The sequence below is a fragment of the Hyposmocoma kahamanoa genome, unplaced genomic scaffold (genome assembly GCF_003589595.1).
Source record: "Hyposmocoma kahamanoa isolate Upper Pololo Valley unplaced genomic scaffold, ASM358959v1 99879, whole genome shotgun sequence".
Classification (NCBI taxonomy): domain Eukaryota; kingdom Metazoa; phylum Arthropoda; class Insecta; order Lepidoptera; family Cosmopterigidae; genus Hyposmocoma; species Hyposmocoma kahamanoa.
In genome coordinates, this window is record NW_020656077.1 from 5,989,636 (window position 1) to 6,014,377 (window position 24,742).

General features: G+C 35.6%; 1 protein-coding gene across 5 annotated transcripts in view; it reads left to right on the forward strand.

Moving 5' to 3' along the window:
- Window positions 1–429: 429 nt before the first annotated feature.
- Window positions 430–24,742, forward strand: part of LOC113239344 (tight junction protein ZO-1) — a 212,423-nt gene continuing 188,110 nt past the window's right edge. For all 5 annotated transcript variants that reach the window (XR_003311180.1, XM_026476295.1, XM_026476296.1 and 2 more), the window contains exon 1: window positions 430–721. Coding sequence is in view for 4 of the 5 variants with exons in the window: in XM_026476295.1 (XP_026332080.1) it covers window positions 430–721 (292 nt within the window). In the remaining variant the exon portion in view is untranslated. The remainder of the gene's footprint in view (window positions 722–24,742) is intronic.

The following is a 24,742-nucleotide window of genomic DNA, read 5'->3' on the forward strand; positions in this document are numbered from 1 at the left end:
TGGGGCTTTTAAAAACGTTTATAATAAATATGAAGCTAGTAAAAAGAGACATGAAACCATGATAAAACCCAAATTATTTTTTATCTTATGAGTAGCTTGGAAAAACATCACGGTATATTTATCAAATAAAAATAGCTACATAATGCTTGTTCAGCTAATTTCAGATTGAAGGGTATTATCCCTTTCGTCAGTTGTAAGGTCAATAATAACACAACTACTAACTACAGCAGGACGCCAGGTACCCAGTGTGACGTAGTTCAATACAAAAGCAAAAAACGGGATGTCGAACACAAGCTGCTAGTATTTGCCCCAAGCCAAGGTTCAAGACTGGACACAAAGGCAAAAGCGGCACGTTCGCTTGCATCTGCTCCCACTTTGAATGGACCGATTCAATGGCAGGCTTATTTCTTTCGTTTAGTTAGTTGAACGATGGCTGCGGCCGGTGATGTTTGTGTCGGCTTAATACGACACAAGTCGGTATTACTCCGCGAACTTTGCGATACAAACGTCTTAGATGTTTTGGTTAAAAAGGGACTGTTTAGTCTCAATGACCTTGAATTGATTACGAGTGCGGCGGACTCTGATAAGTGTAATTATTTCGTAGAAGTTGTTAGTAAACAAAGTGGCGCGAAGTTGAGTGAGGTGTGCTCCGTACTCGAAAAGGAATGTCCCAAGCTCGCAAAGGAACTTATGAATGACAAAAACAGATTCATACTAAACGGTAAGTTTTTGTACAAATAATCTAGGTGTTGGAACTATATTTCTAGGGTAACCCGAATTAAGAAAAAATCTTTTATGATATCAAAAATACGTAGGTAGGTACCTAATAGTGATGAGTAACAAAGTTAGGACTTTACTGTACCGGTATTAAGTAGGCGAGAACTTGGTGTATCGACTATTTGTTATCTACCTTACTTATAAAATACAAGTTTCTTATTTAACGTCAATATCCAATGAGATAAACTTAGATACTCTAATATCTGTTTGTTCTCACAAATTGTTGAACAAAAGCTAATCGCAATTGCCGTAACGAACTTTCTAAAAATAGGGTTCACTATGACTGATTGCAAGAAGACACGAACGCCAATACGAATTTGATTGAAAAATTGCATGACCGCTGTCCAAAAAGAGGGGAACGTCTTTACAAACACTTGAATGCAGCTGTACGAACTACTACAAGTCTTTAATACAAAGAGTTAGGGCTAAATTTAAATAGATTATACCGAATCAGTATAGCGAGTGATGTTGAACTATGCGGGTATGATCTGATCGGAAGTAGATCGACCCTTCTTTTTTGTGGGAATCACTGTTCTATGAAGAGTCTGCTCTCTAATGGTTTTTGGTTCGCTGTGAACAATCCTTATCTGCATTTTATAGTTCCTTTAAAGTTGTTTACATATTTGGTCTTGTTTTACAGTATCTCAAAGAAATCGCCTCTTTATTTTGTAAAATAATCTAGTCTTTTGAAGTTTTATGAATACTAAGGGTCGTATTCTAGAACTCTACTCGATGCTCAAGTCAGGATTGCAATGGGAACACAAGCACTGGAAATACGACACTAATGGCAGGGATTTGAGTATGATTTCGAGTGCTTTAAACCATACTCAAATCCTGACTTGAGCATTGAGTAGAGTTCTAGAATACGAACCTAAGTCTACCCTCAATGTCAGATAGAATACCTACATTGTCCAAAGTTACTAAGGTATTAAGATAAATAATCTTAAATTTTAAATCACGTTGGTGCACAATTACATCCATTTAATGAAGTTTTAAATTGGTTTATTTCGCTTGGCTTTGTCTCGTTTCTTGGATAAACTTCAGCCGTCTTGGTCTCACAATACCAAACCAACTTATATAAAATCGCGTTATTTTTTAGACTTCTTTCTCTTTCGGAAGTACCCAAACAGGAGTAACTAATAATATTACTTTATTGTAACAAATTATTGTGACAAACAACTACCTACATGTGTAAATACTATCTGGCTACTACATAGGCAGCCTTTTGGTAATATATTTGTGTTTTCATGAGAATTTCATGACCTTTTATAATTCCAGAAGCTACGAATCCACTGGCGTCTTTTCATTGTCAATGCACCTCATGTCGTTCACAAACAGTTAAAATTTTTGTTAGGTATCCAAAAATGATACATTGTATTGCTACTCTACTGCTTGACTCTGTGGACGTGTAACATACAGCTTTTTGTGTGAAATTGGTTGCAAAGCGCGACGAACTGACGAGTTTACAATAATTGTGGTGTTATTGTTATTACAAGAAACTTTAAAACACGGTCGCGACAGTTCTGGGAACAAGCGCTCGCGCAGATTACGTTGTTCGATAACTCCACATGACTTAATAAACACTACATGTAAGTACTTACTTGACGGTGACTTGGTTATCGTAAATTGCTCAAGTTTTAAGTTGTACTATTTGTGTACTTAGTTACTACTGAAAAGTAATGAGAAACAGTACCTAACTTTTTTATGATAACATGGGTTGTGGCCCCCGTAGGAAGGACCTGTTATTAGACGAAAGAGCTTCGTATCATATTGGTGGATACCCTACACGGGAGTATCCATCGATTGCAAAGTTTCCGAAACCAGATGCACGTGCAATACTTTGTGCACCTGACTCATTCCAATACCTAACCCAGTACGAATTTGCTGACAAGAATTTTTTTGTCAGTTTCGATCAGTTATCGTACGGTACCGATATCAAATTTGGTAACCGCAGTCGCCGACCGACCTTCACGTACATCGTCGTGCAAATGATCACGTCCACATCTACATTAACTGAACCACCAATAGACAGAGCTAGGACATAGGGCTGCATCACGTCTCTAACAGCTCTTTTGTTGACTCAACCACATCGGAAATCAGATGGACTGAAAATTTTCACGACTGAAATTCATTGTAGGTAATAGCGACTCACAGTTTTCAAAACGACGTCACAATCAAAAACAAATGACAGTTTCCTAAAATAAGTGAAAAGTAACCTGCTTATTATTATTAGTTATTTATTGAGCATTGGTTATAGAGCCCTCAGCATAAAGAGGCAGCAAATAATTAGAGAATTTGAAACGAAATTTACATAAAATCATCATTTACATCTTTTACACAAAGTTGAGTTTCATGTACCTCGTATCTCCTCACGTTCTAAGTCTACCTTTCATGTATCATTTTGTCATACAAATTATGCTAAAAATACCTTTTTCAGACGAACTTGTACATATCATAATAAGCTTTTAGGTGAGGTCGATGTGTTTGCAAATAGTTTATATAGTTTTAAGAAAAAAGTGGGCGAACTTATTTTTAAATAGTATATTATGTAGTATATAGTTACTTGTTATTATTAATTATTTTTATTTTTATTGTAGTCTATAGATATATATATATATATATATATATATATATATATATATATTATTTTTATTTTGTATCCGTTACTTACATACGCACTATTTAATTTAATTTTGTTATTGTTTCTGCAAACTAGGGTACTATAGGTCTTTTTGTATATAATTGTCTCTTGTATTGTTGCTTATGTGACTGTTTGTTACCTAAATAAATAAATAAATAATAAATAATAAAATAAAAATTACTTCGTTTATAAATTGTAGCTACAAAAACCCGCCATTTTTTCTCCAAGTAACCTACTCCCAGCGAGTTCCTTTTTCAAATTCCATATTTGTTTTTTTACTTTCTTCTATAAGTGGCCAGTTCCAAGAACTTTCAGTATACCTCAAGTAGTACGTCATGCTGGGTCTATGTGGCTTATCTACTCCCTTCATTATAAAAGGTTTGTGAATTTTCTTCGACATACAAGTTTCATCCCGATATTTTATTTCACATTTAGCGAAACGTACTGCTACTAAACCTTCACAATGAATGTTATGAGGAGCAATCTTTCTACCTCTGCTTAAAGATGAGAAGAGAAATATTGCATAAAATAGAGGATAGATGCTAACCAGAGAAAAATACTGGCTTTATTATAGTTTACTCGTATGCCCATGAAGGTGGTCAAGAATCTACGGAGAATAGACGCCAAGAAAGCTAGAAAGAGGACAGAATTCAGTTAAAACCAAACAACAGAGTTAACCATTTGCAAAAACGGAACGACATCAACGACATCCATGTAGGTACTCGTAGTCTTTGAACGACACGAAAAAATTGCAAACAGGAATCCGGGCGGCAACTAATAAAATTAGACGTGAAAGGCTTTGTTTACTTTCTTTCTTCGAATAACGACATAAATCGATTTGAACAGAAAAGCCAGCCAAATTATATTTTGTGTTATTATATAACCTACCACAACAATTGTGGAAAATTACGCCTATGTCGATGAAAGGCTTTTATATTACACATAAATAGGTTTATTGCTCAAGCACAAAATAGTATTTTCAATGTGTGTATATAATATACATACAATATTATGTTAATATACTGTAGACTAACGCCACAAACAACCAAAGGATGCCATATTGTAATAAGGATTCTAAGTAATCACTAATCAATGACATAAAAGGCATTCGCCAAAACGTACTTAACATTCAAAGAGCAAAAATTTGTTTTGTGAATTGTAAATAATCAAGTCTAAGTAAATGAACGTCTCATTTAGATGTCAAGGTGATTCGAACCTCTTGAGCGGATTTAATTAACCACATGTTTCATCGCCTTACAATCTCAATTTGCGGTTTGCAGAAATACAACGAGTACAGTATTGCAAAGATTTGTTAATTTGTGAGCTGAAAATTATCGTTGTTGCCGTGTAACATACATATATTATGTACACCCACTGTCGTAATTACAAACTAAAGAAAAAAACAAATTACAGTAATAATAATGCGATATAGTCGAGTCAATCGCGTCCAAGTTATCTGCCCTAAAGCTATGGAATAAGGAGAACTATGAACACCACAGAAATGAAATTATCTTCCGGGGTTCTACCCAAATCACCCAGACTAGAAACAATTTAGAAATTTTCTTTTCCCAAATTGGGTCGAGGGAAAATTGAACTCAGGACCTCCCAATCTAGATACGGAGTGAGTTGGTGATCGCAAAACTACAATACAATTACGCAGGATAACAGTTTTTCCCTCATATAATTACAAATTATAGATAATTTAAAAAAGTCGTACTAGTCATGCCATTTTGTTCACGTCAAATATGATTTGCGCCGGTGTTAACCTACGTAGCGCCCGGGTGAAATCAATACCCTGGCGCCCTCTAGTGGGCACGCGATTAAAATGGAAGAAAAAAAAAATTAAGAATTATTTATTTGGCAACAAAGTTGTGCATGTGGGTTTTGTAATAAATATGAAATACAACACTAGAAACGCAACTTGTTGCAGCGTATATTGCGTACAGAGAATTCGTCTTGATTCATGCACTAGGCTAAGCCTGACTCGCAAGTTTCCTTGTTACCAGTTAGAAATTAACAAATTTAGGACAATACCATAGAAGTTGAAGAATAAATTATTTGAATGAATTAAAAACAAATCAAAATGAACAATGAAATCAAAGTATTTACTAAACGAAACTTGTTTTACATTCAAATGGCAAGGATTGGCGCTTGGATTTATCTTTACAAAGTTGATAATATTTTCCCCAGTGACAGGAAATTCGGCAAATGGTGCAATTAGTAATGACGTTGAGAAGCGATAATAAGCTTCGCTTGCGCCGCGAGCAACGAAACACCCAACGTCTCAAACAACATTATGAAATAAATATTATTAAATATATTTTTATTTATCAAACAAAAGAAGTTTTACACCATCGTGTGGCTCTGACTTCAAAATTAGTACGGTACTGCATCGTGGAAATAATATTCTTCCCGAAAAGACTCGTCAACTTTTATGTCTCAGAGTGACTGGCGCAGTTTTTTTAAATACGTAATATTGAATAGTTATAATTTACCTAGATAATCTTGAGCTAAATAAAATCCAGGCTCTGAGTTTTTCGGAACTTTAATTTCATATTTATCATGAGCTTTTTGATGATTGAACCCGCACGTCGAAGAAGGTTCACAACCTTCGGAAACATGTATGTTTGAGACCACACTATTTTTATCTCATCTAAAATCTAATGACACAATAAATGTCAAATTATTATTACTAATTAACAATCCAACTATATTAATATTTTTCATATCCGCACCGTTCTAAATTAGATAGGTATTGTTACATGCACAGATAAATTTTAAATAATATCACACAGCACAAGGAGATTATGTAATGTCTAAATTATATAATGCCAGTGACACTTAAAAAAAATAAAAATATATATATTGTATTCGCCTTAATAGATAATTAGTGGTAGTACAGCTCCTTGTGAAAGAGTTCGTCCAGGGAAATACTGCCATCTTACCTATTTCTGCCTACAAGTGGTAACGTGAACATTATTGCGTTTTGTGCTGGTGAAATTAAGGCACTTGGGACTTGTCAAGTTAAGTTTCAGGGTAACGGGCCTAGTGGCAGTGACCATCAGATTTTTGCGAAGCTTTGAGTGGCTCTGCAACTGTTACATATCGCTTATCGGATTTCACTGTTACATATGTCTTATCGCATTTCACCAGGTGCCTTCGTGTCTCGAAAAATACCTACATTTCTTCATTAATTCTTAGTTTAACTTCTCTTAATTTGTGACATTTAGTGAAGTGTAAATTACTTTAGTCTTGTATTTGGCTAGAATGAAATGTACACACGCCAGAACATCAAGCTATACATTGGCGTATCTTGTTCCGTTGCACTGGAGGCGATTTTCGAACAAAAATGTGTAGTCTGATGTGCCGTTGTCAGTCCTTTTTAACTGCCTCCGTGGCCAAACGGTTACCATACTGGACTGCTACACAGAGGTCTCGGGTTCGATTCCTGGGCCGGGAGAAATATTTGTATGGCCTACGTCTATTTCTCTCGTGACTTTGGGTGTAATTTGCGGTTGTCTATGTGTGTGTCCATAGCACCCGCGATAAGAGTTTCTCGAGTGTGTAAAAAAACTTTATTGGTAGAAATAATTTAAAAGAAAAGAATATTTGTCAAATAACTTTGACAACTATAGTTATTCTAATAGATAAACAAACATATCTCAATGTCAACAATAAAATCAGAAGTGGCACAGTGCCTTATTCAGAGACATTGCATCACTGTGCGTTTATGGCCATATGACGTAAATACTGGTCTTGTATCTACTGCTAATGAACTATTCAAAAGACTTCTTTGAGGAAAAGCTGACCGGAGATATTCATTACATATTTGCACTCGCACACTTAGGTACAAATATCCAGTAGTAGTATATTTAGTAGCAGAAGAGCTCCTCGTTCGTCCAGGGAACTACTGCCACCTTTCCTATATCTGCTGCAAAGCTGTAATGTGAGCATTACTACGTTTCAACTTAAAAGGGTAAGGGTGCTGGTGAAATTACAGCCACATTGGACTTGTCAACTTGTAACTGTCTCAGGGTGACGGGCGCAGTGGCGGTGCCCTTAAGAAAGATCTTTGCGATTTAAAGCTCTGAATGGCACTGCCACTGCTATGGACAGGCGTGTCGCTTACCACTCGACCCGTCACTTGGTGTTATAAAAAAAATCATTTAACTCCAAATTGGATTAAAAGGAAAATTCCTAAAAATATCAAAATCTAAAAACCCTTTTTAACCGACTTGAAATAAAGGCTTCGACTTTTTTGTGTGTTTGTTACGTGGTTACTTCGACTTTTGGGAACCAATTGTGATGATTGTTTTTTTTTGTTGGAAAGGGTGTAGTAGTAGTCCCATTTCAATTTGTAGATAACTTAACCTTAAGGTCGGTCAAAGGTCGGTTTTTTTAGTACTCTGTAGAGTACTAAAAAATCCGACTTCAAAAATCATTCATCCCCTAGTTTGCCAGCCTTAGAGGTCGAATATTTTCTTTCAACAAAATAGAATCATCAAAATCAGTTCGCAAATGGCGGAGTTATCGCGTAACATACATACATACAAAAAAACTTAGTCGAATTGAGAACCTCCTCCTTTTTTGAAGTTGGTTAAAAATATTCCACCTCTAAGGGTGGTATACAAAGATGAATGAATGAATGAAGGATGAATCCCGTTAACCGATTCCAATAAAACTTTGCAAATAGATGTAACTCCACAAACTTTTCAGGTCAGTTTTTTATATAAAAAGATTGTGATTAAAAGGAATTTGGTGGCTCAACAGTTTACTTGATGAGGAGTTTCCGGGTTCCATTCCCGGTAGGACCAATTTGGGATGTGAATTTTCTAAATCGGTTCTGGTCTGGGTGTTCTGGAATTTACTCTGGAGCATATTAGTGGTTGTCTGAAAAAAAAAAGAAAAGCAAAAAACTGCATAACGTGTGATGCAGCCTGTGAAATTACGGCTCATAATTAGCATTTTTATAAACTTCAAATAACTAGTACAGTATCTGCTACAAAAATAAGTGTATTATTATAAATTAATTGTGACCTATAAAACAAAATTACCAGCAGCATATTTTATCAAGCCAAAGCCCTAAAAAGGTAAATGTAAGGTTCTTCGTTCGAAAACAAAATGTGGTGTGCATGTGTTGCGGTGCACCTGCAAGTTATTTGCTAAGATGCAAATGGCGCCACAGCTGTCTTCGAAGGACCTTTTTTCTTATGCGTAACTGTAAGGACTATACAGTAAGGTAATTTTAATAAATTTAAATCACTAAATGGAGATAGGAATTATTAGGTATAAGAGGGGCGCCTGAAAAGTAATCTACTTAAGTATGAAATAAACGACAACGTACTGATTGAATAGACATAGTCGATTGAATATTTCTGCAAGAGAAGTGCATTTATTATATTTGTTAGAAACAGACACTAGTTTGTTAAATTTTTTCTACCGACACGTTGTCCATGCAAGACAAAGTATGTCGCTAATTTTGAAAAAAGAATTAACAGCGAATAAGTATTGTTTTTAAATTGGAAATAGTCAAAAGAGATTACTTTTCAGTCGCCCCTAGTACATATCACTATAAAACAATCGTCGATCGTAACAAAGCTTAACGAATTCTGTTTTATGATGGTACGGAAGTAAATAGTAAATACTTACATGGATAGTACAGCGCTTACAAATCCTGATCAAATAAGAGACAACAGGGTTACAAATCTCGTTAAATTAAAATGTGTAACAATAAAAGCGTGCTTGCAATACAACGTTGCGTTTGAGCATGGCGTCGAGATTTTTTTCTTGGTATTATAAATAAAACAATCTCGAAGGATTGTTTGTCTAGAGTTCAAAGGCCGCTGAGGGCGTTCAAGAACTTGTAATGACGCGTTGTTCACGGAGTGTGACGCGCGTGTGAATTCGCCATGGGAAGAAATATAATGTAGGTACCCGTGTTTTCTACCTGCCCCGTATGATAGAAAGGGAATGCAGACACAAATTTTCGACTGCTCTTTAACAGCTCTACTGTTGTCTATTGTTTCGGATTCCGGAGGGTATCCCTTTTAACAAAGGTAGAATTTAAACTTCATTAATATTATGTATGTTTTTCGAATTCAGATTTATACTTTAATATGTTTATCTTACGTTATAGTAAACTAGGTGCTGCCCGTGACTTCGTCCGCTCGTCTACGAGTGAATTGCTGCGGACCCTACTCCTTTATATTGCACACTTTTAAGCTTTGCTAAGTTGTACAATATCGTAAACTCTTTTTACCGCGTGGTTTTGCTTACTAAATGCAAAATGTGCAAGTGCTATAACATTAGACAATATTATCACTAAGGTCACGTAAACGCCTAGCGTACATTATAATGACAATTATAACTTTTTTACTTTTTTTATTTCGTGGAATTATATCTATTTGCCAAGTGTTAATGAAATCGGTTACCGGAAAGTGCGCGAAATCGGATTCATCCCCTACTCTGCCACCCTTAGAGGTGGAATATTTTCTTCAAATTGAATGGGAGCAATACTGAGGTAGCCTCTTTTCAACAAAAAAAGAATCATCAAAATCGGTTCGCAAATGACGGAGAAATCACGTAACACACACACAAAAAAAAAACAGTCGAATACAGAACCTTCCCCTTTTTTGAAGTCGTTTAAAAATATCGCATTTAGATTTAGCGCATATGTTCTGTATGACCATGTATATAGAAAAACACGTTATTCATACAAAACTGAGGGCAACGGATTATAATATTTACGCCCAAGCAAGTATTTGCTTGGACGTAAATAATATAATTAATTATATTTTAATACATTGGGTGTTTGGAATTTTTCTTCTTCGTACTTTAACTGTGTCTTAGGAGATGTTTTACCTATATCGACTCATCCGTAGAACAAAGATCTATGTGCAAGACTACTTGTTCTTGAGACATTTCGTTCGTTCTTCTTCGCTATGGATTAGATCGACTGTTGTTCTATTTTATATTTCCGAAACGCAATAAGATATATAAATTCTCAAAACACCTTTCAAACTAAGTTGAATAATGAAATTATGTATTTATTCTCTTTTCGCTATATAATCACATCGGTCTTTGTTCTTCGGATGAGTCGATATTACCACTACATGGTCTACCGACCATGTTAGGGCATTGCCGATTATTATCAGATATTCTATACTTATATTTCTTATTAGCGTATCGATGGAATGCGCAGTAATTGATGCAGTCGACTTTTAAAAAATAATATATATCGTAGAATCCTTACTTAATATACATGAAATAATAACGAATTATTAGAAATAATCACTTAAAACTGTTTTGAGATGGACGTGTGAAATAGGCCAGTCTGAAAAGAAAAAAAAACATTGGTCTCTTAGGAAACTCACGTTAAATGAGGGAATAATAACGAGTCAGTCCTAATGAAGTAATTAACGACCTGTATACGTCATTACCTTGCCCTGTTCAGTGGGTCAACTTCGTAGGAATATAGAAAAAAAACACACAACAAAAAAAATACTGAAGAATAATATAATATATAGAAGAATAATGAGAAAAAAAATATTTTTATAAACAATTTACAGCAATAATTGACAGTAATTAATAATTATAATTATATTTAAAAAAAAAAGAATTAAATCAGAATAGAAAAATAATGCACGTGTTCGTTACACACGGGTTCAGGAAAATGTTGAAATCAGTTTGCAATGATTTCAAATCTAATTTTCATCCGACCCGCCCATGGCAGCTCTACGTGGTCGATAACACACACAAATCGCAAACAAACTCCAATTGAAGATAAAATGATTGATGAAGATATTAATAATAATGATAATAATGTAATGAAAATAATAATAACAAAAAATAAAGTTATTCTACAGAATTATTCTACATAGCATATTCTACTTATAGACATCGCAAGGAATGCAGTTTTTTACTTTTACTTTGCGTTTCATGTACTCACTTTTTGATCTACCTTTTTTTTCTTTTTGACCTAATTACTGAACTATAAAGTTTACAAGACGAGGCTTCTTCTTGTCGTATCGATGGCATAAACTGTAATGCTTGTCATCGTGGTGAAAGAATTTTGCCGATCGAAAAGGTGCTCGCCGAATTGTTGCCCAGGATACGCCAGTGAAATGGTACTGTAACTGGGGCGTAGCTTAGGATGCGTAGCGAGAGGTACTTTTATGAATTGAAAGTGGAATACAATTCAATAATGTCAAGATGCTCCATTCTTTTCTCTTACTTCATTTTCAAAGCATTCTATTTACAAATCTTTTCACTCAGCCAGTGATTCTACTCATAGAGTAGAGCCTAGATTACTACCACCAACTCCTATGTAGCTTCGAACTATTTTTGTTTGCAAGCTGAGATAGTAGCTAGCCCCATCTCTTATTTTGTTGACCTTTTTTGTGAAAACCTTTTGTTTATATTATTTTAAAGCATAGTTTCCCAAAGTGATCCTTCTCGCCCAGTGGGCGATGAAGTGTCCTAAGGGCAATTTGGGATGGGGCAATTGATGCTATCCAGGTCATGCAGCATTTGAAAAAAAAAAAGAAAACTAGAATTATCTATGTAAACTACACTACATATTTTTTTTTCCATGTGATTTTTTGTGTTAAGTTCGTATAAAAAATACGTGCTCTCAATTATTTTTTGTGGTATTGAAATTTTTTTGTTCCGCCTAAGTGGGCGGTGAATCAAAAGGGAATCTATGTTTTAAATAATGAAATTAATAACTTGAAGATTTCACCATCCAAAAAATTGGTCTAGGTCTTAATTGCCGTTGGTTGGCAAGAACAAGTAATCTGCAGGCAACAGTGGTCACTAACACCCTTACCTGCAGGAAAAACAACCCTCAAAATAGGAATGCGTCAAGTTCGCTGATACTACATCGTGCTGGGAGGCTCCTTTCGTGCACCCCACAAAAGACGAGTGAAAAACAATCAATTTATAAACGTTTTAGTTCATATTTTTATTTTTATAATTATATTACATTATTATAACAATGATCGAAATACTAAGAAAAACTGGTTCGAATCCAGCCGGATCGACCCTCAGGCAATCCGTGCCAGATGCTCTGCCTATTAAGCCCCCAAACGAACCAGCAGACCTTATGAATTTTTCTATGTGTCTGTTGCAGATGTTTGTTTTTGGTTTCTAATGACTTTATGCCATAGCGCCAAGTTGCAGTGCTACTCAGAGCTTTAATTGGAAAGACCTGAGGGGCACTGCCACTGCGCCACCCTTCATATTCATATTCATTTATTTTCATTTCACATGGATGATAAACTTATACATGTGATACCCTGTAAGGGTGTAGCAAAGTTACAATGGAATTTAAATACATTGCAAGCTTGAACGTAGATAATTAGTTGAGATAATTATTTATATTATTGATTTTATAATTATTAATAAACATCATTATTACATAATATTTTTATCTTAAAATTAATTAAATTATTTATTTTTATAATTATTAATTTTTTTTTATTACTATTACATTTAATTTAATTTCATTTATTGCAATTCATATTTTAATAAACTTAGATACATACCTATGATATCCTGTAAGGGCGTAGCACAATTTAAAGTTAAACCTAATGATAAAACCAATCATCTGCGGCTGTACTTATCTGCTAGATCTTTTGTTAACAATTATAATTTTATATATTTCAGTAATGTTTTATGACAAGTATGTTATATTCTTTCACTTCTCATGCTCTTCAAGTTCGTATTTATGCTGGGTGTAGGCTGCATAAAATAGGACTTCATGCTCTAGTGCATTAAACAAAATCGTCGTTTAAGACCGAGGCAATGACGCCTGCGCTAACAGCCACGCACACTAGAACTTTACAAAATAAAGTTTTACTTTTGTTTTTTTAATCCGTGTTATATTAAAAAATTAAAAAAGTCGGCAATAGTAATTCTAATAAGTTATAGGAAATAGAAATGCATAAAAAATAAAAGCTAGTAAAATATAACTGAGTATTACATAGTCCGACCTGAACCGTCCGCGGAAACTTCATATTTTTTCTTGGCAATAGTTGTGTTATCGTATATTTGTAGTATTGCTGTATAATTTCCTCGCAATCGAAGTGAAAAGCAGAGTGTATAACTCGTTCATAAAATTCATTTTACCCTCGAATTAAGTATCCATATACAAAGGTTATAATCGTCTCGGGTAAAATGACGCGTTTTATGCACTTGTTGTACAATCTACTATTTATGACACCGAGGGACGGGACGAACAAGTCGTGTGTCTGATGGTAAGGTACATAGTTTATCCATAACAGTTGCAGTGCTAGTCAGAGTTTTAAATCGCAAAGCTCTGAGTGGCACGGGCACTGCGCCAGAAACATAAGTTAACAAGTCTGTGCCTGTAATTTCACCAGCACCCTTACCCTTCAAAACCGGAACACAGTGATGCTGACATTACTGCTTGGCGGTGGAAATAGGTAAAGCAGTACTTCCCTGGACGAGCTCTTTCACGAGGAACTCTACTGCTGCTAAATGTTAAATCAGTCTAAAACATTCGTTGCTAATATTACAGCCCGTTTAAAAAACAATGATGCTGTACAGAGTTTGGAGACTAAATGAACCGACTGCGGGTTTTGTTTTTGATTTTCAACATTTTCCGCTCTTTCTCTCTCTCTCTCATACTCATATAAAGCTGAGAAACTATATCGACACTGGAAAGGTAACACGTCCAACGTGCATTTGGAAAATATTACAGAAGAGCGATTTAAAGTTTTTTTTTTCAAGAATAAAATCATAACTCTAATTTTATTTGTTATATGGGAAACTAGAAAGTTTCAGCTTTTCCGGCTTACAACTTGTTTCTTAAAGAATTTCTTAAATGCACGTTAAAGGTCCGACGATCCTTCCAGCGTCGATATGCATACGTACACAAATAGTTGGTGCTTATCGGCAATCTGGAACGACAGCGTGACTGATAGATTCTTTGAAAAGTCGCCATACCGATTCGCATTGCGTACAAATACGATGCGATCGATCCTGAGATGTAATTCCAAAGACGTCACAGTCACATCGCCTCAACGTCAAAATGAAATGCATTTCGAAGCATAAAACGCATTTGACAAGGTGTCGCGAAGAAAACGTGCGAGTTCGACGACCATTAGGCTGGTACCGTGAAGAATTAAAAATAATCCTCAATTACTAACCGATACCGAGACGAAACACTTCGTGGTGCATATCGAGTGCTCTTAGAATAAACATCAGAGCTCTGCCGCTGTGGCGAACGAGTGGACGGCGACATTTCCAGGCTGCATCGAAGGAAAATTAAATTATGTCTGAAACTCAATGGAAATCGAGGATGGATAAATTGCAGCGCTCCAACATGGTTAAATAGTACTTACGGTTCAGTGCTCCTTGCTCGACGACGAACTTGCTGATTTCATTGTGGCATTTAAAGCATTAAGTCATCCATTAAGTTTTAAGGGACTATTAATCCTCAAAGACAAACTGATCTATTCAAAATGTGCACTTTTTGAATAAACGGTATTTTTTTACGTTTCATATACTATAATAATATTAACTGTTCTGTCTATATATTAGTTGATCTACGGATAAACTGCATTCAAAGTAACTTTGTCATTATGTTTAAGTATACTAAATTAATATTTGATATTGCAAAATAATAATAACATTTGATCCTCTTTTTTCATATAGGTGAAATCTTGGTTGCGCCCTCCCTTCGGTAGGTTAGGTTAGATGGTACTCATTTATGTGGTCTGTGGTACTAATGTACCTATATGAAAATGCAGCACTAGCCGAGAGAGCGAAGCAGCCGTGCCGCGGCAGCGGCCGGCGAGGGCCAGAAGCGAATGTGTCTCATTTGTGTCTCACGAAAATTTTTACATTTTTTACAAAAATTTGACATATCTGGTTGATGACTTTACTATCTCAGTCAGCCGTGACCATGCGACCAGAAAAGGGCACGAAACGTTGATTTGTTAGAAAAAACAAATATGTAATATATGCGATTTCGATCCGAAAAATAGTTTCGATTCCTACTAACAATAAAAATAGTTTTGATATGAATAAAAAGCCCTATATAAATATGCTTCACCTAATAGCTCTACTACAAAAGTAGTAAATTCATAATTAAAATTTGTTCAGAATTCCATTGTCAATAGATGCGAGCAACGCGATGCAACTTGGTTAAGTTGTATAATTATGCCAAATTTCAAGTCTATAACAATAATTGTTTCTGTGAAAAACGGCTGTGACATGTGGGCTACAAACTGGAAGACAGCGAGCATCAGCGCGATGGCAATCGCGATGCGAGTGGCGACTTGCGCGATTTGATCAAATTGCCTAGGTTTGCGTATAATGGTGTTATCGACGACAGCGGCGCGGGCGACGAGACACAAGTGTCGCGCTCCAGCTGAGCGGTAAATGCGCGTTCAAAAAGTCATGGTGTCGTCTTGTTGCTTAACTACACCTATTTTTCAATCAATCAAGTTTAGAGATGTCGTCAGAGGAAATAATTTCAGCAATTTTGGAAAGACCACCAGTATTGCAACGGCAAACATATCGACCATAACAATAGAAGGATTATTAATCACTGTATGAAGAAGAACGGAGATGCTATTCGTTCATAACTAAAATGTGATCCCAATTCTGGCTTAATATTTTGAAGAATATAGTAATTTTGTATGGTAAGTTGCATAGCGCCCGTAGCGGCCACAAGAAGAAACAACAGTTTGTATATAAACATTTTACGCAGTCACTGTTATCTTATGGTAGACGCACAGGTCACTTTCGCCACCCGTACCGTTGTCGCCACCGCGTCGCCGCTTTGTATTTGTCCAGTTCGTAGCCATTCACGTAAATCGAATCTCACTGCAAGGGATGATTTATGATTTATGATTTTACCGTTTGGGTACCGAGTTTTAGGTCGTGCATGAAACAGTCGGACAAGGCGTTTCGGTGACTGCGATAATCCTCCCACCTACGATAATAAAAAAAAGTAAACGCCTTTTATTAATGGAAATTTATAAATATATATAATTCTAAGCATAACAATTAGTAATATATTCATATAGTCATACGTAGTTAAGCAAAGAAACCTTCTGTTCACCGTTCGCGTATCATCTTGTGTTATATATATATTTCTCGATTTAGTCACCCTTTCATAAAATATTGTAAAATTTTTAATTTAGGATAGTAGGAAATGAAACTAATTTTCCGGATTTAAATCGCGTATATTTGTTTTTTCAAACAAACCGACGTTTCGGGCCCTTTACAGGTCCCATGGTCAAGGTTGACTGAGGTGGTACAGTCTTCAACCAGTTATGTCCAATATTAATGCAAACCACCATATTTTTTCACTATAGTTACAATAGTTATTAATTAAATACCTTATTTTTAATTTTACAAAGAAAACATTCCAATTTACGCTACATTAAGTTTTACAAATTATTTTATTGAATGAATTTTTATTAAGTTTAATTTATTATTAATTATTAATAGAAATTAGAATAAACTAAAACATATTAATTAGCACTGCAGTCTTATGTCTGTTTGGGATTTTTCATTAGAGGAAATACTGGATCCCAAACTGGTGCTACGGAGAAACCATCTTCTCTGTTGATATTAGGATGTTTTTTAATTCAAATGGCCTCTCGCAGCATCCTGGGTAGATAACGGACTTCTTTTGCAAGGACCTGGACGAACGAAACGAAACGTCGTCGGCTTGTTTGAAAAAACAAATCTACGCGATTTAAATCCGGAAAAATAGTTTCATTTCCTATGTGTAACAATCGCGACAACCTAAGAACCCGATATTTAGGATAGTAGTCAATTAATACTTGAATTACTCGCAAGCGACTAGTGAGTGCACTTTATCTATTATGGTACTTACCAATGACGTCACGAATTCTGAGTTGACAACAAGGACCGTTTGCGTGGCAAATTTTTTTTATGAGTCCCAAACTAGAGAATTCCATGTACTAGGAGTGCCAGGGCAACGGAATTCACTCCGGGGTGCTACCCGAAACACCCAGGCCAGAAGCAATTGAGAAAATATTAATGAGGACTTGCAAGCTAGTTCGAATTAAAAATTTTCCCGTACTAGTACGGTTTATTTTGCTTGGATCGAGTGTCAACGACACCGGATTTATTTCACAATTTATTTTTTTAAAAACGACATTAAAGACTTTTGAAAAATGTATATAATAATAATAATAATAATAATAATAATAATAATAATAATAATAATAAAGAACTTTATTTATCTACATTTACAAAACAATTTAGTCGTAAATAACATCACTTATAGATACTGTGTAGATAAAAAGGATAGAGTCTCAGCTTAAGCTGTTTTTCAGACCCTACCTTTTTGAAACTCGCTACATTTTAATCATAGTATTTGTCTGACGCGTCTCGAGTAGCTCCAAAAGATATTACAAAATAATAAATATATATATATACTCACTTAAAGTTATAATAAATCTATTGTCCTTATAGTACCTGAGATAGATAAAATATTCCACCTAAAAAAATACTCAAATTTGGGGTTTAGGTAGAGATATCGTATACATTTCGTGTTTTATTTAGTTCAGTACATATAAAAAAATCATTGGTATATGTAAATTACCACCTACCTATAGAATACAGCGGTTTTCTTGTATAATTTCGAGGTAAGTTTGTGTTTTTTTTCTATCGTGAAAATTTTTAGGAACCGTGTTTTCATACTTACGAATATTAAATAATAGATACTTACGAATTTAAAATTAAAGTAATGAATAAATATAATACCAGGAGAGTCCGTGAAAGTAAATATGTATGTCCAAAAGTAAATAATTACTATGGTAAAAGAACAAATAGGTATTTCTTGCCCATTTTATTTAATAAATTTGATTTTTTGAGAGACCGTGATATATTATCTAAATTCATTTTAAAGAAAAAGTTAAAATCTTCTCTTTTAGTAGCCATTTAAATTTAGCTTAAGTAAGTACATTGATTTTGTTAAACGTAGTAAGTAGGTATACTATAGTCTCGAGATTGTGAGTGTATCCTTGCCAACAAACTGCTTTCGCAGTTTGGCGAGAAATTGTATTATGTATTTTTGTATGCCTTTTGTATAAAATAAATAAATAAAATAAAATAAAAAATACCGTATACTAGTCAGTGTACATTCTCAATTTTACTATACATATTTTTTATCACTGTCTAACACTTTGATTGCTATGCGGAATCAACCAAGGCCACTTCAGGTTGTGTCGACGCTTAATTTCAAATACTTTCTAAAAAGTGTTACTCCTTATTCAGTGCGTAACCTGATTTTTTTACTTTAACCTTAAAGTGTTTAACCTTTAAAAAGTGTTATAGGCATTGACTTACAAATAAATGGACGACGGGTCTAATACAAAAACCACGAAAAAAATGTCCCAAGTCAACCTATTCTAAATTTAAATTGTTATGTCATCGCAGTATCGCGCTGTCCGTAGAACAAATGAAGACTAAAGCGGAGTGTCGCGCTCTGTATACGATTTTATTTTAGCGCCTTACAAGTGCGGACACTTTTTAGCGCGGACCCGACGTCCATATAATTGTAAGTCAATGGTTATAGGTTTTATTTTTATTATAATACCAAGTGACGGGACGAACAAGTCGTGCGCCTGATGGTAAGCGACACGTCTATCCATAACGGTCGCAGTGCCACTCAGAGCTTTAAATCGCAAAGATCTTAGGGGCACCGCCACTGCGCCCATCACCCTGAGACATAAGTTGACAAGTCCCACGTGCCTGTAATTTCACCCTTGCCCTTCAAAACCGGACCGCAGTAATGCTGACATTACTGCTTGGCGGCAGAAATAGGTAAGGTGGCAGTACTTCCCTAAGTGACCTCTTAATGCTATCAAGGTGCATTTGTGAACCGAGACAGATACACAAATGTTCTAAGAAAAATGCTGTACTAAATTCCCCATAAAGAAAAGTATAACATTAAAAGAACATCTGTTAGTTTTATAGAAGCTTCTGCGACTAGTCTTTGTTAGATTTCAGAGCGACACGTTATGTTCCCATGCAACGATCACACGTTCTCATCAAGCGGAATCGACAAAAAGTTAACCAAATGGTCGAAGACCTGACAACGTAAATTCCAGATCGTTTTGTACCAAGAAAGCTTACCATAGTTGTTGGGTAAGACATGAAATTTTATAGGCGTGCAACTCGATGCGTTTCAAAAAGGATGAAGAGGTAACTGTCTGTGGTAAGTTACACCATGTTACACGATTTTTGTTTCTGGGTTATCAATATCATTTTCTATACAAATACAAATATTCTTTATTGCACACCAGGTTAAATACGTAATAATACAAAAAAAATACAGGTACAACAGGCGGCCTTATTGCCAAATAGCAATTTCTTCCAGGCAAACTTCGGGTTACAGGAAGAACTGAGATAAAATTAATTGAGAGCGCAACAGAATATGTATTTAATACACAAATGAAAAAAAAGGAAAATAATAATAATAAATAATAAAATACAAAAATATAAATAATAAATAGAATATAGAATTATATATTATGTGTATATTGTAATTACATAAGTAAATTGAAGTAGGATTATATAAAACGTACCTAATAGGTAATTATAACAAACAAAAAAAAGACCATTTAAATCAGATAAGAATAAGAAACAAGAATAATAGTCAAGATAAATAATTACATTTCAGTAAAGTTTTGAGACTCGACAGATTTAGGCAGGCCTGAAATTCCACAGTTTGATGCTTGTAACCTTGAAAGAGTTAGAATAAAAGTTAGAACAGTGGATTCACTCTTCTAGAGAAGACCGTAAGGTGCGACTTAGAGTAGTGCTATGATTCACGAAACAATCAATTGATTCAAACTTTGCTTTTATGGTCAGGCCAACGAAAAGTCGAAACTTGCGTAGACACCATTAAGGAATCGCATAAATTTCCGGGTTTCTCTTTATTTAAGTAAGTAAGTAAGTAAGTAAGGAACATAATACGTGTATCAAATGAATAGTATATTTCAACCAGAATTCTACAAATTGATGAATAGAACCATTGACCTCATAGAAACCTGGAAATGTATCGATTTCGTGAATACTACTGTAACAGTTTCAAACGCAAACTTTTAATGGTATAGTTACATTTTTCTACCTACATTTATTATTATTACAGAAACCAATACTGTCAAACTAGAAACAGAACCTTTTTGAAAATTTCTTATAAGGCGTTAAAAGAGTATACAAACCTCAAAAAGACATTCATATTCACGCGGGACCAAAAATGTACTAGTATGACGAATGTAAGATGGCTGCCAAACAAAATGGAGATTTCCGTATTTCTGAACCTATCAAACGCCGGTACGTTTTGGTTTAAGGCTCAATTTACATTGCGGTGGAACGGAATGGAAGCGAGTTTTTGTAACGAAATTGTAAATAGCAAAATCAATTGTGTAACGACTAGATACGAGCCAAAAAAACAAGTCGCACTCTCGCGCATGCTCGGGAATGCTCGCGCATTCGCGGAACTTTCTGCAGCTGCCTTGGCGAGGCCTGGTGAATCCCGGGAAGAATGATGTACAAACGTCGACGAAATATTACAGCCTTAACTACGAATACTCGAGTATTCCAGCGACCGAGCACGCCTTCGCAGCGATGCGAAGTCGACGCTTTCGTTCCATTCCGTTACGCGGTAATGTAAATCGAGCCAACGCTTTATATTTACGTTGCTAGAGAGTTTACTCTATAAGATCATAAATGGATAAGAAGCAACAGAGAGCTCATAAAACGTAGACGATATTGTTTTGTTGGTGTGCAGGATGGTAATAAAATCAAGATAAAGGGACCGAATACTATAAGGAGATGTTAAGATACTAACTTCTTTGAGCTTCGCACTGGCCAACATTAGATTCGATTATAGAGTTATGATAGTAGCTTTTTTATATAACACCAAGTGACGGGACGAAATGGTCGTGGTGACACGCCTGTCCATAACAGTTGCAGTGCCAGCTGCAGCTTTTAAATGCAAACGCTAGAGAAGCGTTACCACTGCGCCCGTCACCCTGAGACATTTGTATGTTGACAACTCCCATGTGCCGGATATTTTACCAGCACCCCTTCCGTTCAAAATCGGAACCCAGAAAAGCCCATATTGCGGCAGGAATAAAGAAAGGAAGGAAGAAAAGTAGCAATATGGTAACAGGCATCTAGGATATGTGAAGGAAATGAAGATCCAATAACACGGAGTTCCCTCCACATTGTTTAATTCAAATTCTAACAATGGACGGACGTCAATGGAAGTATTAACGTGTGTAATGTCTGTGTCTGTGACCCTGTATACGTTGAATATAAAAATTTTGCAGTTGTATTTTTTTTAGCTCCGGAAACCCTGTATCGAAGGTGCCATGGAAACACACATAGACAACCACAAATTACACCCAAATTTACGAGAGAAATACGTGTATATTATATACCATACAAATATTTTTCCCGACCCGGGACCTAGGAGTGGCAGTCCAAATTTCTTTTTTTATCAAAGATATCCTGTATTTGTCATAACTTTTAAAACTAAAGTCAAAAACCTTGTAAGTAACTCAAACGCTAACCATGAAAAGCCAAGGCAAAATGTAAAGAAAACAACATAACGGGTCGATTGATTTTAATGTCAAATAAATTGTAGCTTGTCGTCTCGCCTCTTCTCACCTACATTTTTAATTTTAATAATTTAATAAATTATTTGAAAACTCCAAATATACAAAAATTGTAATAGCTGCTGACCTAAATGCAAACCAAACTACGAAAAAATCTTAAGGCGCCATTTTTCCAAAACGAATGCCTATTTTCATATAAAAAAAAGAAAAAATCACCAAGATATATTGATACAGCCAATATCAAACTTGGTGGTGTCAAACCTTTGTCTTTTCCTTTACTGAAAGAATAGAGAAAAACAAGATCATGTTGGTTGAACTTTGACACGTTATTGCTTAATCAACATCTATTTATTCTTCTAATATTGGAAGTTTCAAAATAGCCACCTTGAAGACATAACGATGTCCTGCAAAAAAGTGTTAGAAAATTAAATGACTGAAGAAATATAACATTCTGAGATAACAGTATGGCTAATTAGACTCCTCAGGGCTAGCGCTAACCGGCGGATGGCATCAGTCAGGACATTATTATTAAATTATTTTTTATCCTATTACAATTGAAATTAGATATAAATTGTAATACTCTGAGACGCAAACAGAAATGCGCCATGATGCTCCGAGATCGGTCTCAAGAGCATTGCAATATATACCTTATCACAATTGAAATATCATAAATTATACATTGCTAAATTTAATGTTCTCTACCTCTTCCCGTCTTGCATATCGTCAGCACTGGCTTATCCTGAAGGACGAAAGATTTTATTACACTCCTAATACTGTAAGTTACGCGCGCGCATCTAGTGCCACAATTTCGGAACTAATTAAGGTCAAAAATCGTTGACATAATACGAGCTAACAAAACATTGACAATAAATATATGTCGTTTATTTAATTAGGCCCGTGATTAAGTAAACCAAACTTGTATATCAGTCCTTTTATATAACTTTGGCTCCTAATTGAAAGGCTATTTAAAATGGAATATTTTTCCATATCAGGACAATAAGTACCTAGTTAATAGGTAAGTTATCATTGAGGGGAAAATTAGAATAATTACACTCGTCTATAGAACTCCTGCTGTTGTAGTAGCTGTAGAACTACTTGTGAAAAAGTTCGTTGCCACCAAGCAGTTATGTCACCCTTACAGTGTTCCGGTTTTGAAGGGTAAGGGTGCTGGTGAAATTACAGGCACATGGGACCTTGTCAACTTATGTCTCAGGGTGGCGGGCGCAGTGACAGTGCGCCTCAGATCTTTGAGGTTTAAGCTCTGATTGGCACTGCAACTGTTATGGACAGGCGTGTAGCTTACCATTAGGTTCACGACTTGTTCGTCCTATCGCTTGACATTATAAAAAAAATGTTTTCCCCAGTGATCGCAAATTCGGGTGCAAATGGTCCAATTATACATTATGTTGGGAAGAAATCGAAGCATGCTTGAAAAGAAAGAAAGCAATCGAAGTAAACGGGCTATCCGTTTAGGTAGGTTCGTTTCTGCCGCAACTGAAGCAGACTCTTTGGCTCTCGGCGCCCCTTAATACCTTGCAACATAGGTGAACCCGGTATACTGGGTCAAGAAACCATGAGCAATGGTTAATGACAAGGAAAGATGGTGTTACAATTTGCGTCAATAATGTTACGTCGGATATTGATTGACTGAACTCTTAGGGTCCTATTCCAGAACTCTACTCAATACTCAAGTCAGGGCTTGAGTATTGCAGTGAGGTCATTGCCATTGGGGTCGTATGTCCAGTGCTTGAAATCATGCTCAAGTCTGCTCAAGTCCCGATTTGAGCATTGAGTAGAGTTCTGGAATACGACCCTTAGTATAATATAAATAAGAATTAAATATATGCGACCGCTTAATTAAAGAGTACCTAGTCTTTAGCCTTAAGGCAACCTATTTCAAAGCGAGCCTACATTTTAGGAGGTGACGTGTGAGGATCGCCTCTCGCGCCTCGCAATCCGCGCGCTGTAAATGAATATGAATATAAAAAGAGAAGTTAAATCTATACTTATGTGAAACTATTGCAATTAAACCCAGTGGCGAAGGGTGTATACATACGTATGACACAATTCCCACAAGCTTACCTAGAGATGTGCGCCGTTCGTAAAAGCGTGATTGACGTGAAAGCGGTATGGCATAGATATATTTTTCAGGTGTTTAAAAACCTTCTTAATTCATAACTTAAATAACAGTACCGTGCCGTATAATAAATACATTATATATTACTGTTACTAAAATAGTCAATTTAAATTGAAGGAACTTTTCTTTGTGTTCGATCTTTGTGTTAAATTATAATTATAACATATGAAGTAATTCCGTAAAAAAATTAATATCATCATAATATCCGAATCATTTATTGCGTCCAGCGGTACCGACGACGTTGTTATACGTGTCGCGTCTTCATTACTCCACCAAGTCTGCGGATATTGTGGAGTACATGCGAGTGAAGGCCAATGCAAACCTAAGGGTCGAGCGGTTGGAGTCGCGCCACAATGTGAATTTTAATTCATTTGTGGTGCGAGTACCAACTCAACACCTGTCGACCTTCATGAGAGAAGACTTTTGGCCGAAGGGTGTCATATACCGGCGTTTCCGAGGACGGCTACCGGACACCCACGTTGCGTCACACGTCGAAGTACATACGTGTAAATAAATAGTGTTATATGTATATTATCATGTTATATTGTA